Source organism: Emys orbicularis, chromosome 1, assembly GCF_028017835.1.
Source record: "Emys orbicularis isolate rEmyOrb1 chromosome 1, rEmyOrb1.hap1, whole genome shotgun sequence".
Lineage (NCBI taxonomy): Eukaryota > Metazoa > Chordata > Testudines > Emydidae > Emys > Emys orbicularis.
Window position 1 is genome coordinate 363882378 of NC_088683.1, and position 15716 is coordinate 363898093.

Below are 15716 nucleotides of genomic sequence, written 5' to 3' on the forward strand. Positions count from 1 at the left end.
CTTGGGCGTTGTATATTTTAAACCTTCAGAAGGCCTTGGGCACACTGCCTCCGAATTGGTCAGTGACTAGCACTCCTACAGTAAACTAAGGGGGAGGTGTGACACTCTGTGCCCCAAAGCAACACCCTGCCACTCCCATATTTACCACGGTGATATGATTATGATATATTTTATACAAAGTATGTCATGTAAGGTATCAATGAAAAAGTTATGATTTTCTGAATATGATTACCCTCTTTGTATGCATGTATGCATGTGTACAAAGAACCTGAAGTTCTGAAAGCGTGCGAGGGCATGTGACCAGCTCCTGTGACACTGGATACCATTTGTGCCTGTCCTTTTCCAGTAACTGTGCTGGGGGCTTTTGCTTCGGAAAATGAAGCTCAACACCTGGACACAGCTTAGGAACAAGGACCGAACTGGGGATTTGGTCCCAGGCTGAAGGGATTTCTAGCCTGTGTATGGAAGACAGGTGGACTGTTTGTACCATCAGGGTGACACACTGCGCGATTCAAATCCTGTCTAGTTTATAGAACTCAGATTGTGATTTTGCTTTATTTCTTAGGAAATCTACGTTGATCTGTACACTTATTACTTATAATCACTTAAAATCTATCCTTCTGCAGTTAATAAATCGTTTTTTTATTTTTTTTTTACCTAATACAGTGTGTTGTTTGAAATGCAACAGGGAAACCTTCTCAGGAACAGGGGCTGGTGCATTGTTCTCTCCACACTGAGGGTGGGGCAGGCTTCTGACCAGGGTAAGACGGTACAGCTCTGGGGTCCTAGGCTGGGGAGCTGGGGTGGGGGGGAATTGGCTGGAGCTTCTCTATTGTTGGCTCATGAGTGCCTAGTGAAAGCATTCATGTAACTGCAGCTGGATGCGTCCCTGGCTGTGTCTGGCTGTGGAAGTGCAGAACCCGGAGAGGATTGCAGCTTGTCACAGCCTCACAGTGTGAGAGGGAGCCCAGGTTGGTATGCCAGAGGGCTCAAGGGAATCCCCATTCCAGGTTGCATCCTGGGCAAGTCCATCACACCACCTAACTAACGAGCCCTGCTAGATTCCTTCTTGTCATGCACAACAGGGAAGTCAGGAATCCTGGGTTCTATCTGTCAATCTCTGTGTGACCGTCACCAAGTCACGTCTCCCTTTGCCTCAGTTTACCTATCAGTATAATGACGATATGTTCATAGTGACTTTCCTTTGCTAGGTGTTTAGAAGATCCTTCTATGAAAGGTGCTAAACAGTATGATAGTTACTGATGAGAATTACTGATCTCTGATCCCTTAGCGATAGCCCGGTGTGCTGCAGAAAGTGTTCGTGTCTCCCCTCAGTCACCTTTCTCCAGATCTCTCTGTCTACTATCTACTGGGCCTTTACAGAGTATCAGACCCTATGGAGAGCTGGGCATTATCCCTAGTTTTCTTACTAATCAACTATACTTTTTAAAAATACACAAATACACAGAGCAGCTAATTCCTCTCTGACTCAGCAGAGAGCCCAAGAGTTCTCATCTCCCTTTGGGAAGGTCCCTTAATTACTGTTTACTCCTAAAGCTGCATAAATAGCACAGAAGCACAGATATTGAAAGAGAGACATTGGCTTGAGTGTCTCTGGTCTCCAGCCTGTTTCCATTCAGATGCCACTTCTCCCCTTGAGGTTGAGCGAAACCCCCTGGGATTGCACACAGCTATATTATAAATGGTGCACACCCTTGTATCGCCTCTCGGCGTGGGATGCTGCTGCAGATGCTGGGGTGAGAGAGGTGTGGGAAATGGCTGCCTGCGGGGGATTCCCAGGGAAGACACGTCCATCTCAGAATTCACAGGTGCTCCTCTATTGCTGAGGAGCTCACCTGCTCGACAAACCCAGTGTAACGTGGGCATTATGGGATAGAGAATAGGTCTGTGGTCCTTTCCGCTCTGCACAGCCATTAATCAGCCCAGGGCCCTTGCCACAGGGGATGAGTTTGCTCCAATATCACTGGCGAAAATGTCCCTCTTTGCTCTGCCCCCGGCTGATGGCCTCCAGCCCCGAGGTGGCTGCATTTCAGTGCACAAGGGATCCTTCAGGATGAAAGGTGTCAGTAGATGGACAATACGAGTCCAAATTCTGAGGCCCCACTGAGGCAAAACTCCCCTTGGAGTAAGAACTGATTAAAGACCCCAGAAGCCAGATGTGTGAGAGTTAATGCACAGGGACTCTCAGCTCCTCCTCTTGCATTTTAGGGCAATGGCTGTTAATGGGGCTCTAATCTGGCTTTCTGATGGAAAGCATGGAGGTGCTAGGGCTCCTCACTGGAATAATTATATGAATTTTTCAACATGGGCAAGACATCTTTTCTCCTGGCTTCATTTGAGAAGTTGGCTGAACTGTTATGCCTGAAACTTTCAAAAAACAATTCAGCCAGAAGCAGATACCCGGTGTGGGCAAACTTATAAGCAACTGAAAATGAGGTCTCCTAATTGAAGGTGTCTGACAGCCTTAACTAACGGTGGAGCCACCAGCACCACCTGCAATGGCCAATCCATTTGTGAATCCCATTCAGCTATGCTCTTTGCTCCAATAAAGTCTGTGGCAAGGAGTTCCACTGGCCAAATATGGATTATGTAAACAATTTTCTTTTCTCAATGTTATATGTTCAGACTTTCAATGTAATTGAATGTTCCCATGTTCATGTGTTATGAGACAGAGAAAATATAAATGCTTGATCTACTTTCTTTATCGATAGATTCATCGGGTTTAAGATCAGAAGGGACAATTAGATCATCCTGTCTGACCTCCTGTATAACACAAGCCATTAAATTTAACCCCGTTACCCCTGTATGTAGCTCCAAAACTTGTGTTTGACTAAGACCTGGTCTACACTAGGATTTTACATTGTAGAATCCTAGAGCCACAGGGTGAGAAGGGACCTGCAAGGGTCGGCTAGTCTAATCCCTGCCAAGATGCAGGGTTTGTTGTGTCTAAACCATCCAGGAGAGACGGCTCCAGCCTCCTTTGGAAAACCTCCAGTGAAGGAGCTTCCACAACCTGCCTAGGCGACTGTTCCATTTTCCTGCTGTTCTTACACATAGGGAGTTTTTCCTGAGATTTCATCTAAATCTGCTCTGCTCTAGTTTAAACCCATTGCCTTTTGTCCTGCCCTCTGTCTCAAGAGAGAACAAATTTTCTCCATCTTTTTTACGGCAGCCTTTCAAATACTTGAAGACCGCTATCATATCCCTCCTTAATCTCCTCTTTTCCATACTCAATATACCCATTTCCTTCAGCTTTTGCTCCTATGGTCTGCATCCATCCCTTGGATCATCTTTCTTGCTCACCTCTGGATCCTTTCCAGTTTCTCTACATCCTTTCCAGACAGCGGTGACCAAAATTGCACACAGCACTCGAACTGCGACCTAACCAGTGCTGAGTAGAGTGGTACTATCACCTACCATGACTTGCGCGCAATAGCTCTATTAATGCAACCCAAAACTGCATTTCCTTTTTTTCCAACAGCAAAAGAATCCACACCCCTGATAGATATAGCTATATCAACCTAACCCCGATATAAACAGAATGCGGTCGATGGAACAATTCTTCCATCAACCTAGCTACCACCTCTCGGGGAGGTGAATTACCTACACTGACGGGAGAATCCCTGTTGTCCATGTAAGTCATGTCTACACTTAAAACACTACAGTGGCACTGCAAAGTGCTTAAGTGTAGACAAGCCCTCAAGCAGATCTTCCAGAAATGCATCCAGTCTGGATCTGCAGACATGGGGAGTTGGAGAATACACCACTTCCCTTTGTAGTTTCTCCCAACGATTAACCACCCTGAGTGCTAATCATTTGGCCCTTATTTCCAATTGGAATTTATCTGGCTTCAGCTTCCAGTCCTTGGGTCTTCCTCTGCCTTTCTAAACTAGATTACAGAGCCCGTTAGTACCCATGGTTTTCTCCCCATGGAATTCTCTGCTTGATTGTCTTTTTGATGAGATAAATAGATAAAGCTCTTTAAATTTCTCTCTCTGTCAGGCATCTTCTCTGGTCTCCAATCATATTTGTAGTTTTTTTCTGCACCCTCTCCAATTTTTCAACATCCTTTTTGAAATGTGGACCCCAGAACTTGGTGCAGTCGGTTTCATCAATGCCGTGTGCAGAGGTAAAATCCTTCCCCTGCTCCAATGCACGACTCCCCTGTTTATGCATCCAAGGATCTCATTAGCCATTTTGGCCAGAGCATCACACTGGGAGCTCACAATGAGTTGGTTGTCCACAATAACCCCTAAATCCTTTTAACGATCCCTGCATTCCATAATACAGTGCCCGAGCCTGGGGGTCGGGCCTGCATTCCCTGTTCCGACAGGACCACTTTGCATTTGACTGTATTAAAACATTTTGTTTGCATGGGCCCAGCTCAACAAATGCTCCAGATCAATCGTTATGCCTGCCCTGGCCCCCTCATTGTAACCACTCTGCCAAGCTTTGGGTCGTTAGCAAATTTATCCTTTGGCCCTTTGGCCCTTTGACAACATCTTTCTGAGATCTGTCAGTTAGCCAGCTTTTACTCCATTTAACATGTGCTCTACTGATATTGCATAGTGTTCATATTTTTAACTGAATGTTTCCCCCTACTAAATGAAATGCTTCAGAGAAATCAAAGTTTGTTGCATCTGCTTGGTTCCCTTGATCAACCAAACGTGTACTCTCATGAAAGGATGAAATCAGATTTATTTGACAAGTCCTGTTTTCCAAAAACCATGCTGTTGTCTGGCATTAATTATACTCCTAGACTTTTTTTTTTTAAACTTATCCCACATCAGCTTTTCCATTGTTTCCTGACTACTTACTTCTGGTTCCGAATGAGATGTCTGGTTGATTGGTCAGTTTGTAACTCTGGTGTTTGTAACTCTAAGGTTCTACTGTAGATGCTGGTTAACATCCTCCTTGACTGCTAATGGACTGGAAAGTGTTTCATCACTGCATGTGATAGGAGTACCTCATACTGCTTCTTTCCAAATGCAGAACAAAAATAGTTCTTGAACACATCTAACTTTTCTGCAACATTAACAAGTTTCCTTTCTCCCTCTAGGAATTGGCCTTTACCTTTTCTGGGATTTCTTTTGTTCTTAATATACTTAATAACCTCCTTTTTGTTCTCCTTAGCCCTGCAAAGCATGGATTTCCCCCGATGTCTGTAACGTCCTGTATCCATTTTTATAACTTCCAGTTTGTATTGCATTAAGGGGATGTGTACATTGGCAGATTTTTTTCGCTGAAAGTTTGGTCAACGACCAAAAGCCATTAAAGAAAATCGTTGTTGCACGTTCACACTGTCTTTTTCTTTTGGCATAGTGCGTCCACAGGTGGGGCCATTGCAGCGACAGTGAGAGCAATGCACTGTGGGTAACTATCCCACAGTTCAGCTCTCCATCTTGTGCTGATAAGTGTTGTGGGAAGGCAGAGCGGATTGCAACACATCATGGCTCCAGGCTCAACGTCCCATGATGCATTGCTTTCCGTCCCAGCATTCCATGTGCTTCCGTCTCCAGTTTGCAGCATTTTTCAATGTCCCTTGTTTTCTGCTCAGCCCGGCACCTTTATCTGCTGGAATGGATCCCGCACTGCTCTGCCAGCTGTCAGTAGCACATCACGAATGGCAGTGGAATCAATCTTGAAGTTGTGAAGGCAAAGGGAGTCACAGTTGCCTGATGTGGTGTCTGACGTTGATAGCAGCAGCGTTAGATTGATTTTGGCATTCACGGAACAGCGGAGCATGGTGGAATGTCGCTTTTGAGCTCGGGAAACTAGCACTGAGTGGTGGAATCGCATCGTTATGCAGGTCCGGGATGACAAGCAGTGGCTGCAGAACTTTTGGATGTGAAAAGCCACCTTCCTGGAACGGTGTACTGAGCTCACCCCAGCCCTGAGGTACAAGGACACCCAAATGAGAGCTGCACTCTTTGTGGAGGAGCGCATGGCAATCGCGGTGTGGAAGATGGTGACTCCAGGCTGCTACTGGTTAGTCACAACTCAGTTTGGAGTTGGGAAGTCGACCGTTGAGGCTGCGTTAATGCAAGTGTGCAGGGCCATTAATCACATCCTGCTGCGCAAGACCGTGAATCTTGGCAACGTGCATGACATTGTGGATGGCTTTCCAGAAATGGGTTTCCCCAACTGTAGAGGGGCAACAGATGGCACGTATATTCCAATTTTGGCACCGGACACCTTGCGATGGAATATATGAGTCCAAAGGGGTACTTCTCCATGGTGTTGCAGGCTCTTGTGGATCACCACGGGTGTTTCATTGATATCAATGCAGGTGGTCCAGAAAAGTGTGTGACACATGAATCTTTAGGAACACCGGCCTTTACAGAAAGCTAAAAGCAGGGACTTTCTTTCCAGACCTGAAGATCCCCAGAAGGGATGTCAAAATGCCCATAGTGATCCTGGGAGACCTGGCATACCCCTCAATGCCAGGGCTCATGAAGCCGTATGTGGGAAACCTGGATAGCAGTAAGGAGCATTTCAACAATAGACTGAGTAGGGACAGGATGACCATGGAATGTGCATTTGGTAGATTAAAGGCGTGCTGGCGGTGCCTTTATGACAGGTTAGACCTCAGTGAGGAAAATATTCCCATGGTCATAGCCATGTGTTGCACGTTGTATAATATTTGTGAAGGAAAGGGCAAAAAGTTTGCTCAGGCGTGCACTGCTCAGACAGAACACTTGGCTGCTGATTTTGAGCAGCCAGATACCAAGGCTGTTAGAGGGGCACAATGGGGGGCAATTCGAATCAGGAAGGCTTTGCGGGAATGCTTTGTAAATGAGAACGAGTAAAGTTTGTTGCTATGCTTGGGATTGTAATGCATAATGAAGTCCAGTTTTGGTAGGGTAGGAAGCAGGTGTGATTGTTCAGGCCCAGGGTTCAATGTAAGGAAATGGTAAAACTGCCTGCTTGTTTGCTGCTGCCATCTGCACGGAAACAAATAAAGAGTGCTGATTATTCAAATAACTTTGCTTTTAATTGCCAAAAAGCCCACAATGCCATGCACACACTCACAGCTGAGCATAAGTCCAGCTTTCATTTGAAAAGCTGTCTGCGGATGTGGAGTGAGAAGTCCCAGAAATCAGAAAGGAATGTGCGGGTGGAGTTTGGGGAGGACATGGGAAAGAGTTCTGAATGTGCTGAAGGGGAGGGCGGGCACCCATCTGCTCAGTCTGGGGCATCAGGAGGGACTGCAGCATGTTGGTTTGCCGCTCCAAAACTTTCATCAACCTCTCCATTGCATCCCTAGTGTATGCCTCATTTTCTTTTCTTTCCTGCTTGTCGCATTCCCTCCACTGCCTGCATTCCGTCTTGTCTGCATCAGAGTACTGCAGCACCTCCCAAAACATATCTTCCTTACTCGGTCTTGGGCGTTTTCTAATCCGGCGGAAACACTCAGCTGGAGTGGAGGGGGTGCCTCCTTTCAAGGACATATCTGGTGAAGCACAAGTAACTATAAACAGAAGCATTATTGGTAAGTACACCTACAGCATTGAAACGCTACACCAAAATACACTGCTGGTAACACACCAGTCACTTTCCCATTGACCCTTGACAAGCACACATACCAGTCAACACTACAACCATGGTGAGTGTTCCGGGGGGCGGGGGACGTTGTGCATGGGAGAAAAGCAATGTGAAGGGGGTTGCGGGGGGCACTTCTCAGGGGACAACACTCTAAAATTTCCCACCACTTTCCATAGGTGGGGGTCATTGTGGCAGATCTCTCTCTCCTGAGGGTTAGCAAGGAAGCAAGGGTGCATCTACTACATGCTTGCTGTTTCCGTCCCGGTCCCTATGCTGCTCGCCTGTGTGCTGCTTTGGTCCTTGCCCAAGTAATTGCAGAATGGCGCGGGAAAGTGTACCTCAATGGGGGTAGGAACAAAGAAGCTCTGCCAAGGAACCTCCAGCAGAGGATTGCAGAGTACCTGCAGGAAAATTTCCTAGAGAGCTCTCTGGAGGATTCCAGTGAAATCTCAGTGTGCATCAACACCCTGTTCTGCCATACTGCCTACCTACAAGGGGAACTGCCCAGCACACACAAACACAGCCAGCCTTGTACATTTCTCTGTCCTCCACCAACCTCTGCACTTCACAAAGCAAAACCACTTACCAGGGGCCTTATCTCCTGCTTCTGGCTCACCTGATTGTGACTGCCGAGACTGGCTGGACACCTCCAGAGTGGAGAACAACTCCTGACTGGATGCAGCACTGCGCAACCCCAGCATGGGCACCACATCTTCTAATGCCTCCACCTCTTCATCGATGACTTCCTCCTCTGGGTTAGGTCCAGTTTCCATGGGCTCCAACCCCACCGAAGTAGCCACACGGCTCTTGGCGGTGGAAGTCAGATCGCCGCCAAGGATAACGTCCAACGCCTTATAAAAATGGCAGGTCTGGGGCGCAGCACCGGAGCGACCGTTTGCCTCCCTTGCCTTCTGGTACGCATGCCTAAGCTCCTTCATTTTCCTCTGCACTGCAGCATGTGCTAATCATAGCCCTTTTCCCACAAGCTGCAAGAAATCTTCCCATAGGTATTGAAATTCCTACAGCTGGAGCACAGCTGGGACTGCACAGCCTCCTTCCCCAAATACTGAGCAAATCTAGTAGCTCCACAGTGGTCCAAACAGGAGACCATTTGCTGCATGGAGCTGCCATGGCCACCTGGGAAGATGTGATGTGAACACTCCACGCCGAGCAAACAGGAAGGGGAATTTCAAAATTCCTGGGCCTTTAAAAGGGGAGGAGCAGAAAGTATTTACCTGGATGCAGGGCAGCAGAGATGAAACTTCTGACCAGAGGGGTTAGGATGGGCATTGTGGGATGCCTTCCAGAGGCCAATTACACCGATGAAATCAATCACAGTGTCTACAATGGCACTTTGGAGACAAATTTTTTGTGTAAAAAGCCTTACAACTCTCGTCAAGGTGCCTTTATTACATCACTGAAACTGGGGAGTTCCGTCATCAAAAGTGGCTTTGTAGTGATAACACCTCCACTATTTCTTCACCAAATGCTGCCTTTTGGCGAAAAAATGTGGCAGTGTAGAGAAGGCCTATGGAACAATAAGGGAAAACCAGTATCCATTCGTGTTTCCTCCTGGTGCCTGTTAAGGTTTCCCACCCCACAATGTGTAGGAATTATTGTGGCAGGGAGTACCATAAAATATGGAATTGGCATTAGTAGGGTCAGTTGTTCATAATTCATTTCTCTGAATAATGAAAATGTCATTCTTCAGTGTGTGAAGAGCAACCAATCTGTTTCATCCATTAGAACAGCCTCCAGTTGTGCATGTAGTGTCTCATATTAACATTGTCTCTCCATCCAGGTGTTTGTCCTGCGACCATCACCCTAGATCCTGGGCACACACAGGAAGTCAGGCGAATGTACGGTACATGCAGGAGACACCGTTGGGCCTCAACGTTGGACACCTTCTCTCCTACTCCATGTCAGACTCCAACTCAACCGACTTCACCAACCCCTCCACCTTTATCCGGCTGGGCATTCCTGGCCTGGAGGCAGCCCATGTCTGGATCTCCATCCCCTTCTGTGCCATGTACGCCATAGCCATCTTGGGGAACTTCACCATCCTGTTCATCGTGAAGAGGGAGCCGAGCCTCCGTGGGCCCATGTATTATTTCCTGTGCATGTTGGCCATCACCGACCTAGTCCTGTCTACGTCCATCCTACCCAAAATTCTGAGCATCTTCTGGTTCAATTCCAGGGAGATTGATTTCAGTGCCTGCCTCACCCACCTGTACTTCATTCTCAGCTTCTCTGCGATGCAGTCTGGGATCCTTGTGGCCATGGCTTTTGATCGCTACCTGGCCATCTGCGAACCCCTCAGACATTCCACCACCCTGACAAACCCCGTGGTGGCCAAAATTGGCCTGGCCGTGGTGCTGCGTGGCATCATACTCGTACTGCCCTATCCCTTCCTGGCAAGGAGGTTGCCATATTGCAGAACCAACATAATTCCCCATACATACTGCGAGCACATAGCTGTGGTGAAGTTGGCCTGCGCTGACATCAGCATCAGTAGTTACTACACCCTCTCTGTGGAATTTTTGGTGATCGGTATGGATGTGCTTTTTATCGCCATGTCCTATACCCAGATCCTCAGGGCCATCTTCAGCCTCCCAACAAAGGACGCCCGGCTCAAGACTTTTGGGACCTGCGGCTCCCACCTCTGTGTCATCTTAGCCTTTTACATTCCACATCTCTTCTCCGCCCTCGCGCAACGGTTTGGGCAAAATGTGGCCCTGCATTTTCACGTTCTCATGGCCAACATGTACCTCCTGGTTCCCCCCATGCTAAACCCCATCATCTATGGGGTGAGGGCCCAACAGATCCGGGATAGGCTGCTCCAGCTCTTTACTCATAAAGGGACCTAAAGCTTTCTCCTGGTGCTCTGGCTCTCAGACTGAGCTCCATGCAGAGCTGGCTGGTGACATGGTGCTGGGCCCTCATCCCTCAATCACTGACTGGCCAGTCAAACAGACATTAAATCCTTTCCTGACATTACTGTGCTGTGTCAGTGGGACAAACTGGGGAATTTGCCTATGTACAACTCATAGGGTTGCCACCTTCCTAATTGCTGGTAACTGGAAGCCTGAGGCCCCGCCTCTCTGCCCTGCCTCTTCCCCCAGGTTCCGCCCCTGCTCTGCCTCTTCCCTTCAAGGCCCCGCCCCTCACTCGCTCCTCTCCTCCCATCCCCTGTCACTCTCTGGTTCACCCCTCTCACACTCTCAACCCAAAGCACCCCATATTTACCAAGGTGATGTAATTATGGTATGTTTTGTACAAAATATTCTCTGTAAGGTATCATTCTAAAAGTCAAGAGTACTTGTGGCACCTTAGAGACTAACAAATTTATTAGAGCATAAGCTTTCGTGGGCTACAACCCACTTCTTCGGATGCATATAGAGTGAACATATATGTTCACATATATGTTCACTCTATATGCATCCGAAGAAGTGGGCTGTAGCCCACGAGAGCTTATGCTCTAATAAATTTGTTAGTCTCTAAGGTGCCACAAGTACTCCTGTTCTTTTTGCGGATACAGACTAACACGGCTGCTACTCTGAAATCATTCTAAAAGTCTTAATCTGCTAAACATTGATATCCCCTTGGGTTGTATGCGCTCTCATTGTATGTGAAGCTATGAAATCCTGCTATGTGTGAGTTACTAAAGTGTGATGTGAGGCTGGAAACACCCCAAACCAGCCTTTCAGGTATGTCAAAGGAGTAGCCAGACGGTGTTAATTGCTGTCATCAACACCCATCCAGGGAAGAATCCACTAGCACAGGATTCTGTGTAAGGAAGCCTCCTCATTGGGAGTATGGAGACAATGGAGAATGTTTGGCCAATGGGGGAAGACCCCTCACGTCACATGCACAGACTTTCCAGCAAGCTGGAAGAAAGTATAAAATATGGGGAGTGACATCATCACTTGTCTTCACACACATCCCCAACTCAACACCTGCAAGACGCTCTGGAAGACAAAGGACTTTGAACGGGGGAGGGGAACCCAGGCTGCAAAGCAGATGCAGCCTGTGCCTCAAGAATCTGTAAGACTGCTTGTATCATCAGTCAGGGTGAGTTTACATGGTTACCATCTAACAAGATATAAGTAAACACACACAATTAGTATTACCTCTAATTCTCTAACAATACAGGTTTACATTTTAGAGCTCCAGTCCATTTCCCATTTATGTTGCTATTTATGAGGAATAGCCCCAATGACCATTTATATACTTCTCTAATATGTCTTGAAAAGGTTGCATTTAGGTCAATTAGCCTGCTAGTTGCATAACCCTTTCTGACCCTGTGTCACACCTATTAACTCACCTTTGATTGTCTGAACCATCTGTATCCTTATGTCTTTGGGCTTTTACTGTGCTCTTCGCTCAGGCTCCTTGTGCTCAGAGGCAGGAGGCTAGGGCGGCCAGAAGAAAGGAGTAACTGCATTCTAGATAAAACCAGTTTTCTCCCGCTTCTCTGCTGAGGGGTGGGCTTGGAAGGAATGGAACCTCCCTAGAAGAGGGAACAGAGACAGGAGGGGTTGGTCCAGCCCTTTAAAAACACAGAGACTGGATAAGTCAGAAGAAGCTGGGGCCGGAGAGAGGCACAAGGACGGTAGAGGGGCTCTTTGGTTGCAGAGCTGTGGCTGCAGCTGAGAGACAGACTACAGATGGAGGAGAAGCCAGGAGTTGCAGGAGGTGGCTCCTGGACACCTTAGAGGGATCTGACCAAATCCCAAAGACCTCTCTAGGGCAATGAGGACACTGAGGCAGGGAATGGTGTGCAGGTGTTGTATTGTGTTTAAGTGGATCTGGGTATCTCTTGTGCGCTCTAAAGTAGAGGAATTGGTTTAGCAACTCCTTTTGCAAGGCCTGGGTCTGTTTGCTTTAACGATCCTGTGTCCCAAAAAGAGAGAAACTGGAAACAGAGTGTGCCCAGGGGGGAGCTCTGGGCAGGGTGTGTTGAAGCAATTGGAGACTCTGGGGAAGCCAAGCCAGAACTAGTCTCTGGGCCCTGGCACTTGGCATGCAGGTCTCTGTATAACCCACACACCTCCTGGATGTGGTGTTCTGTCCCATCTAGTGGCACTGAGATCACTTAGAGAGAGAGATAAAATGAGTCTTCTCTACAGCCTCATCTGATAGGCGTTTGGCTTTTAGCTCATGTGGTAGAGGCTCATGCACTAAGCTCCAGAGGTCCCCGGTTTTATCCCGCCCGCTGACAACCGGGGTCTGTCAGCGTTACATCTGCTCCCAGAGGGAGGCACTAGAATGGAAGCTGACCCCGAGAGTGGGCCTAGAAAACCAGAGCCAGAGGAGGGCCTGAACCCTGCTCCAACTCAAAAACACATCAGTCCAGCATGTGGGACCCAAACACGGCTGCCTGGCTAGTGTCCAGGCACGGGAGCTTGAGCAGGGCTGTGACAGCAAACCTGAAGCTGGGGCACGGACGCTAAGGGACTGTGAGTGGACCGGGAGTGGAGCTGGATGATCCCAAACCTGCAGGGAGGTGTCCACAAGATGTTCTCTTGACCCTAATGTGGCCACTCCCCCTGCCCTCAGTGTTTCCAGAAGTGCTCCAGTTCCCAGACTGATCCAGCCAGAATCCCTGAAGGAAATATTTCCTGAACTAGGCTGTGCCAGTTTAGGGTCAGGGAAAGGATTTGTCTCTGTCATAAATATAGAGGAACGGGTAGCATAAAATCCCTCCTTGGCAGCTCTACTGAATCGCTTTACCTGTAAGGGGTTAAGCAGGTCAAATCACCTCGTTGGCACCTGACCAGAAGGACCAATGAGGAAAGAAAATACTTTCAAATCTGGCATGGGAAGGTTTTGTTTGTTGCTCTCTTTTGTTGTTCCCTCTCTGGATGGAGGCAGAAGCCAACATCTCCTGAAAATATACCTGGAATAATCCATCTAATACCACAGAAATTATAAGTAGGGCAAGGAAATGCGTTAGGTTATCTTTTGTTTTAGCTTGTGAATTTTCCTATGCTACTGAGATAGTGTTATTCCTGTTTTTGTAACTGTGAAGCTGAGCCCAGAAGGGAATCCTCTTTGTTTTAAATCTTTTTATTACCCTGTAAAGTTACCTTCCATCCTGATTTTGCAGGTGTGATTCTTTTAATTTTTTCTTTATAATAAAGTTCTTCTTTTAAAAACCTGATTCATTTCAGCGTCCTGAAGACAAAGGGTCTGGTCTGTGCTCACATTGCTAAGGTAATTAGTTGGTATATGTAGCGGGGTGATCACCCACTCCTGCCCTGAATGGCTTAAAATCAGCCCTGGGACAGGGCTGAGGCTGCGTGAGGGCTGCAGCTAGTAAGAGCTGCAAGCCTCAGCTGATTGGGGAAGACAGCCACAGCTGGGGCCACGCCCCAGTCAGACTGTAGCTGGCCTTATAAAGGCGAGGGAAGCCAGGCACTGAGGACTCTCCCTCTAGCTCTTGAGGGAGAAGGGCCTGGCTGCCTGGGAGCTGAGGAAGAGTACCTAAAGTGGAGCAGGGCTGGGGGAAGGCTAGAGGAGCTGGGGGAGCTCCAGCCTGGAACCACCCCCCCCCCCCCCAGGATGCAGGCCTTGTTAAAGGCCAGAAAGGGTACTGGGGTTGGGTAGGCAGAGGCAGCAGGCCCAAACCCTCCTTGCCGATGAGTGGCAATTATGCTGCAGTCCGCCCCAGTGAACGGGGACTAGATGGTGACTGGCAGTAGCCAAAGGCTGAGGTGAGGTTGGGATAGGGGGTTGGGGGTTCCCTGGAGAGGGGAGACCCAGCGAGACTGCGGGGTACTGCAAGGGGCAGCACCCCGGCCTGAAAGGGGCACCGGCATCCAGGAGGGACTCGGGGCCCGGCGGCAAGCGGGACACCGCCTGCAGAGAGCGCTCCTGGGTTGAAGAGTTAATTTCCGGATTGACCAACAGGAGTCGCCACAGGGGTGAGTCGCCACACCGTCACACGTGGTGGAGAATGTGGGTATAGGCAGCCCTCCCCCGATACAAGGGGCAAGGAGGAACAGCAGGACTATTGCCCAGACACTGGAGAGACAAGAAGGGACGATAGATCCCAGTTACACCAGGGTCTTTTATGCCAAGACCCCAGAGGAAGGGGGCTGATGACCTACAGGGGATCCAGGAGGCCCATCAGGGAATATGGGCGGTGCATTTGGCCCTTCATGAACAATTCGGCCGGCTGGTGGAGGGACAGCGGGCCCTGGCACTACTCCTCCGAAAGGAGTTCCAGAGGAACCGCAGCGGGCGTGTGCAGCGGAGTGCCAAGGCCAGGAGGCCTGTGGCAAGGTGCAGGGCGTGCTACACCTGTGGAAAGATGGGGCATTTGAGATGGGACTGTCCCTATTGGGGTGGGGGCAGGGCGCCGCAGCCCAAGCAGGGACCAGGACAGGTCTCGAAGACAGTCCGCCGGGTGAAGAAACCTGGGCGGCTGCTGACCTGTTGGGCCTGTGGGCAACAGGGCCACATGCAGTGGACATGCCCAGGCCCAGCGCTGAAGGTTCACATCAGTCCCGGCGAGGGGACGGAACCCCAAACGGAACACGGGAAGTCCCGGGCAGCACGGAGGCGGGATGCCTGCTGGGGTTGCCGGGTACCCGGCCATATTAGGAGGCACTGCTCCCTTAGGGGAACTGAGCGGGGACCAGAGGAGATGCCTGTGGGCCCAGGAGGGCCGGAACTGGAGTCGGAGTTGGTCGCCAGGACGGAGGGGACCCTGAAGGAGGACGGGACCCAGACAGTCTGGATTTCCTTATCAGAGATCGGCCCAGTGACGGAGTGGGGCCAGCAAGATGCCGGGGTCCAGGTGGTTGCGGAGCAGACCACCAAGTGGACACAGACCCTAGGGGTGGAGGGTCCGGAGGACGCAGACCTACAGGCATGGCTAGAGGCCATGGAGGTGGCCCGATGAAGGCCGAGGCCCAGGTCCGGGAGATGGCCCGAGGCTGGGAGGCCTCAGAGAGGAAGTGTGCAAGCCGGGAGGGCCAACTTCGGGGAACCCAAGCCATGAATCCCCCCTACCGCCAGGGGGGGGTGTAGCGGGGTGGTCACCTACTCCTGCCCTGAACGGCTTGAATTCAGCCCTGGGACAGGGCTGAGGCTGTGTGAGGGCTGCAGCTAGTAAGAGCTGCAAGCCTCGGCTGATTGGGGAA

At 49.4% G+C, this 15716-nt stretch overlaps 1 protein-coding gene across 1 annotated transcript; it reads left to right on the forward strand.

The window, feature by feature from the left end:
• The first annotated feature begins 9434 nt into the window (after nucleotides 1-9434).
• On the forward strand, nucleotides 9435-10433 carry LOC135895365 (olfactory receptor 52R1-like). The gene has a single exon (XM_065423454.1). It carries the CDS (start codon nucleotides 9435-9437, stop codon nucleotides 10431-10433), a length of 999 nt encoding a protein of 332 aa, XP_065279526.1.
• The last annotated feature ends 5283 nt before the right edge of the window (nucleotides 10434-15716 follow it).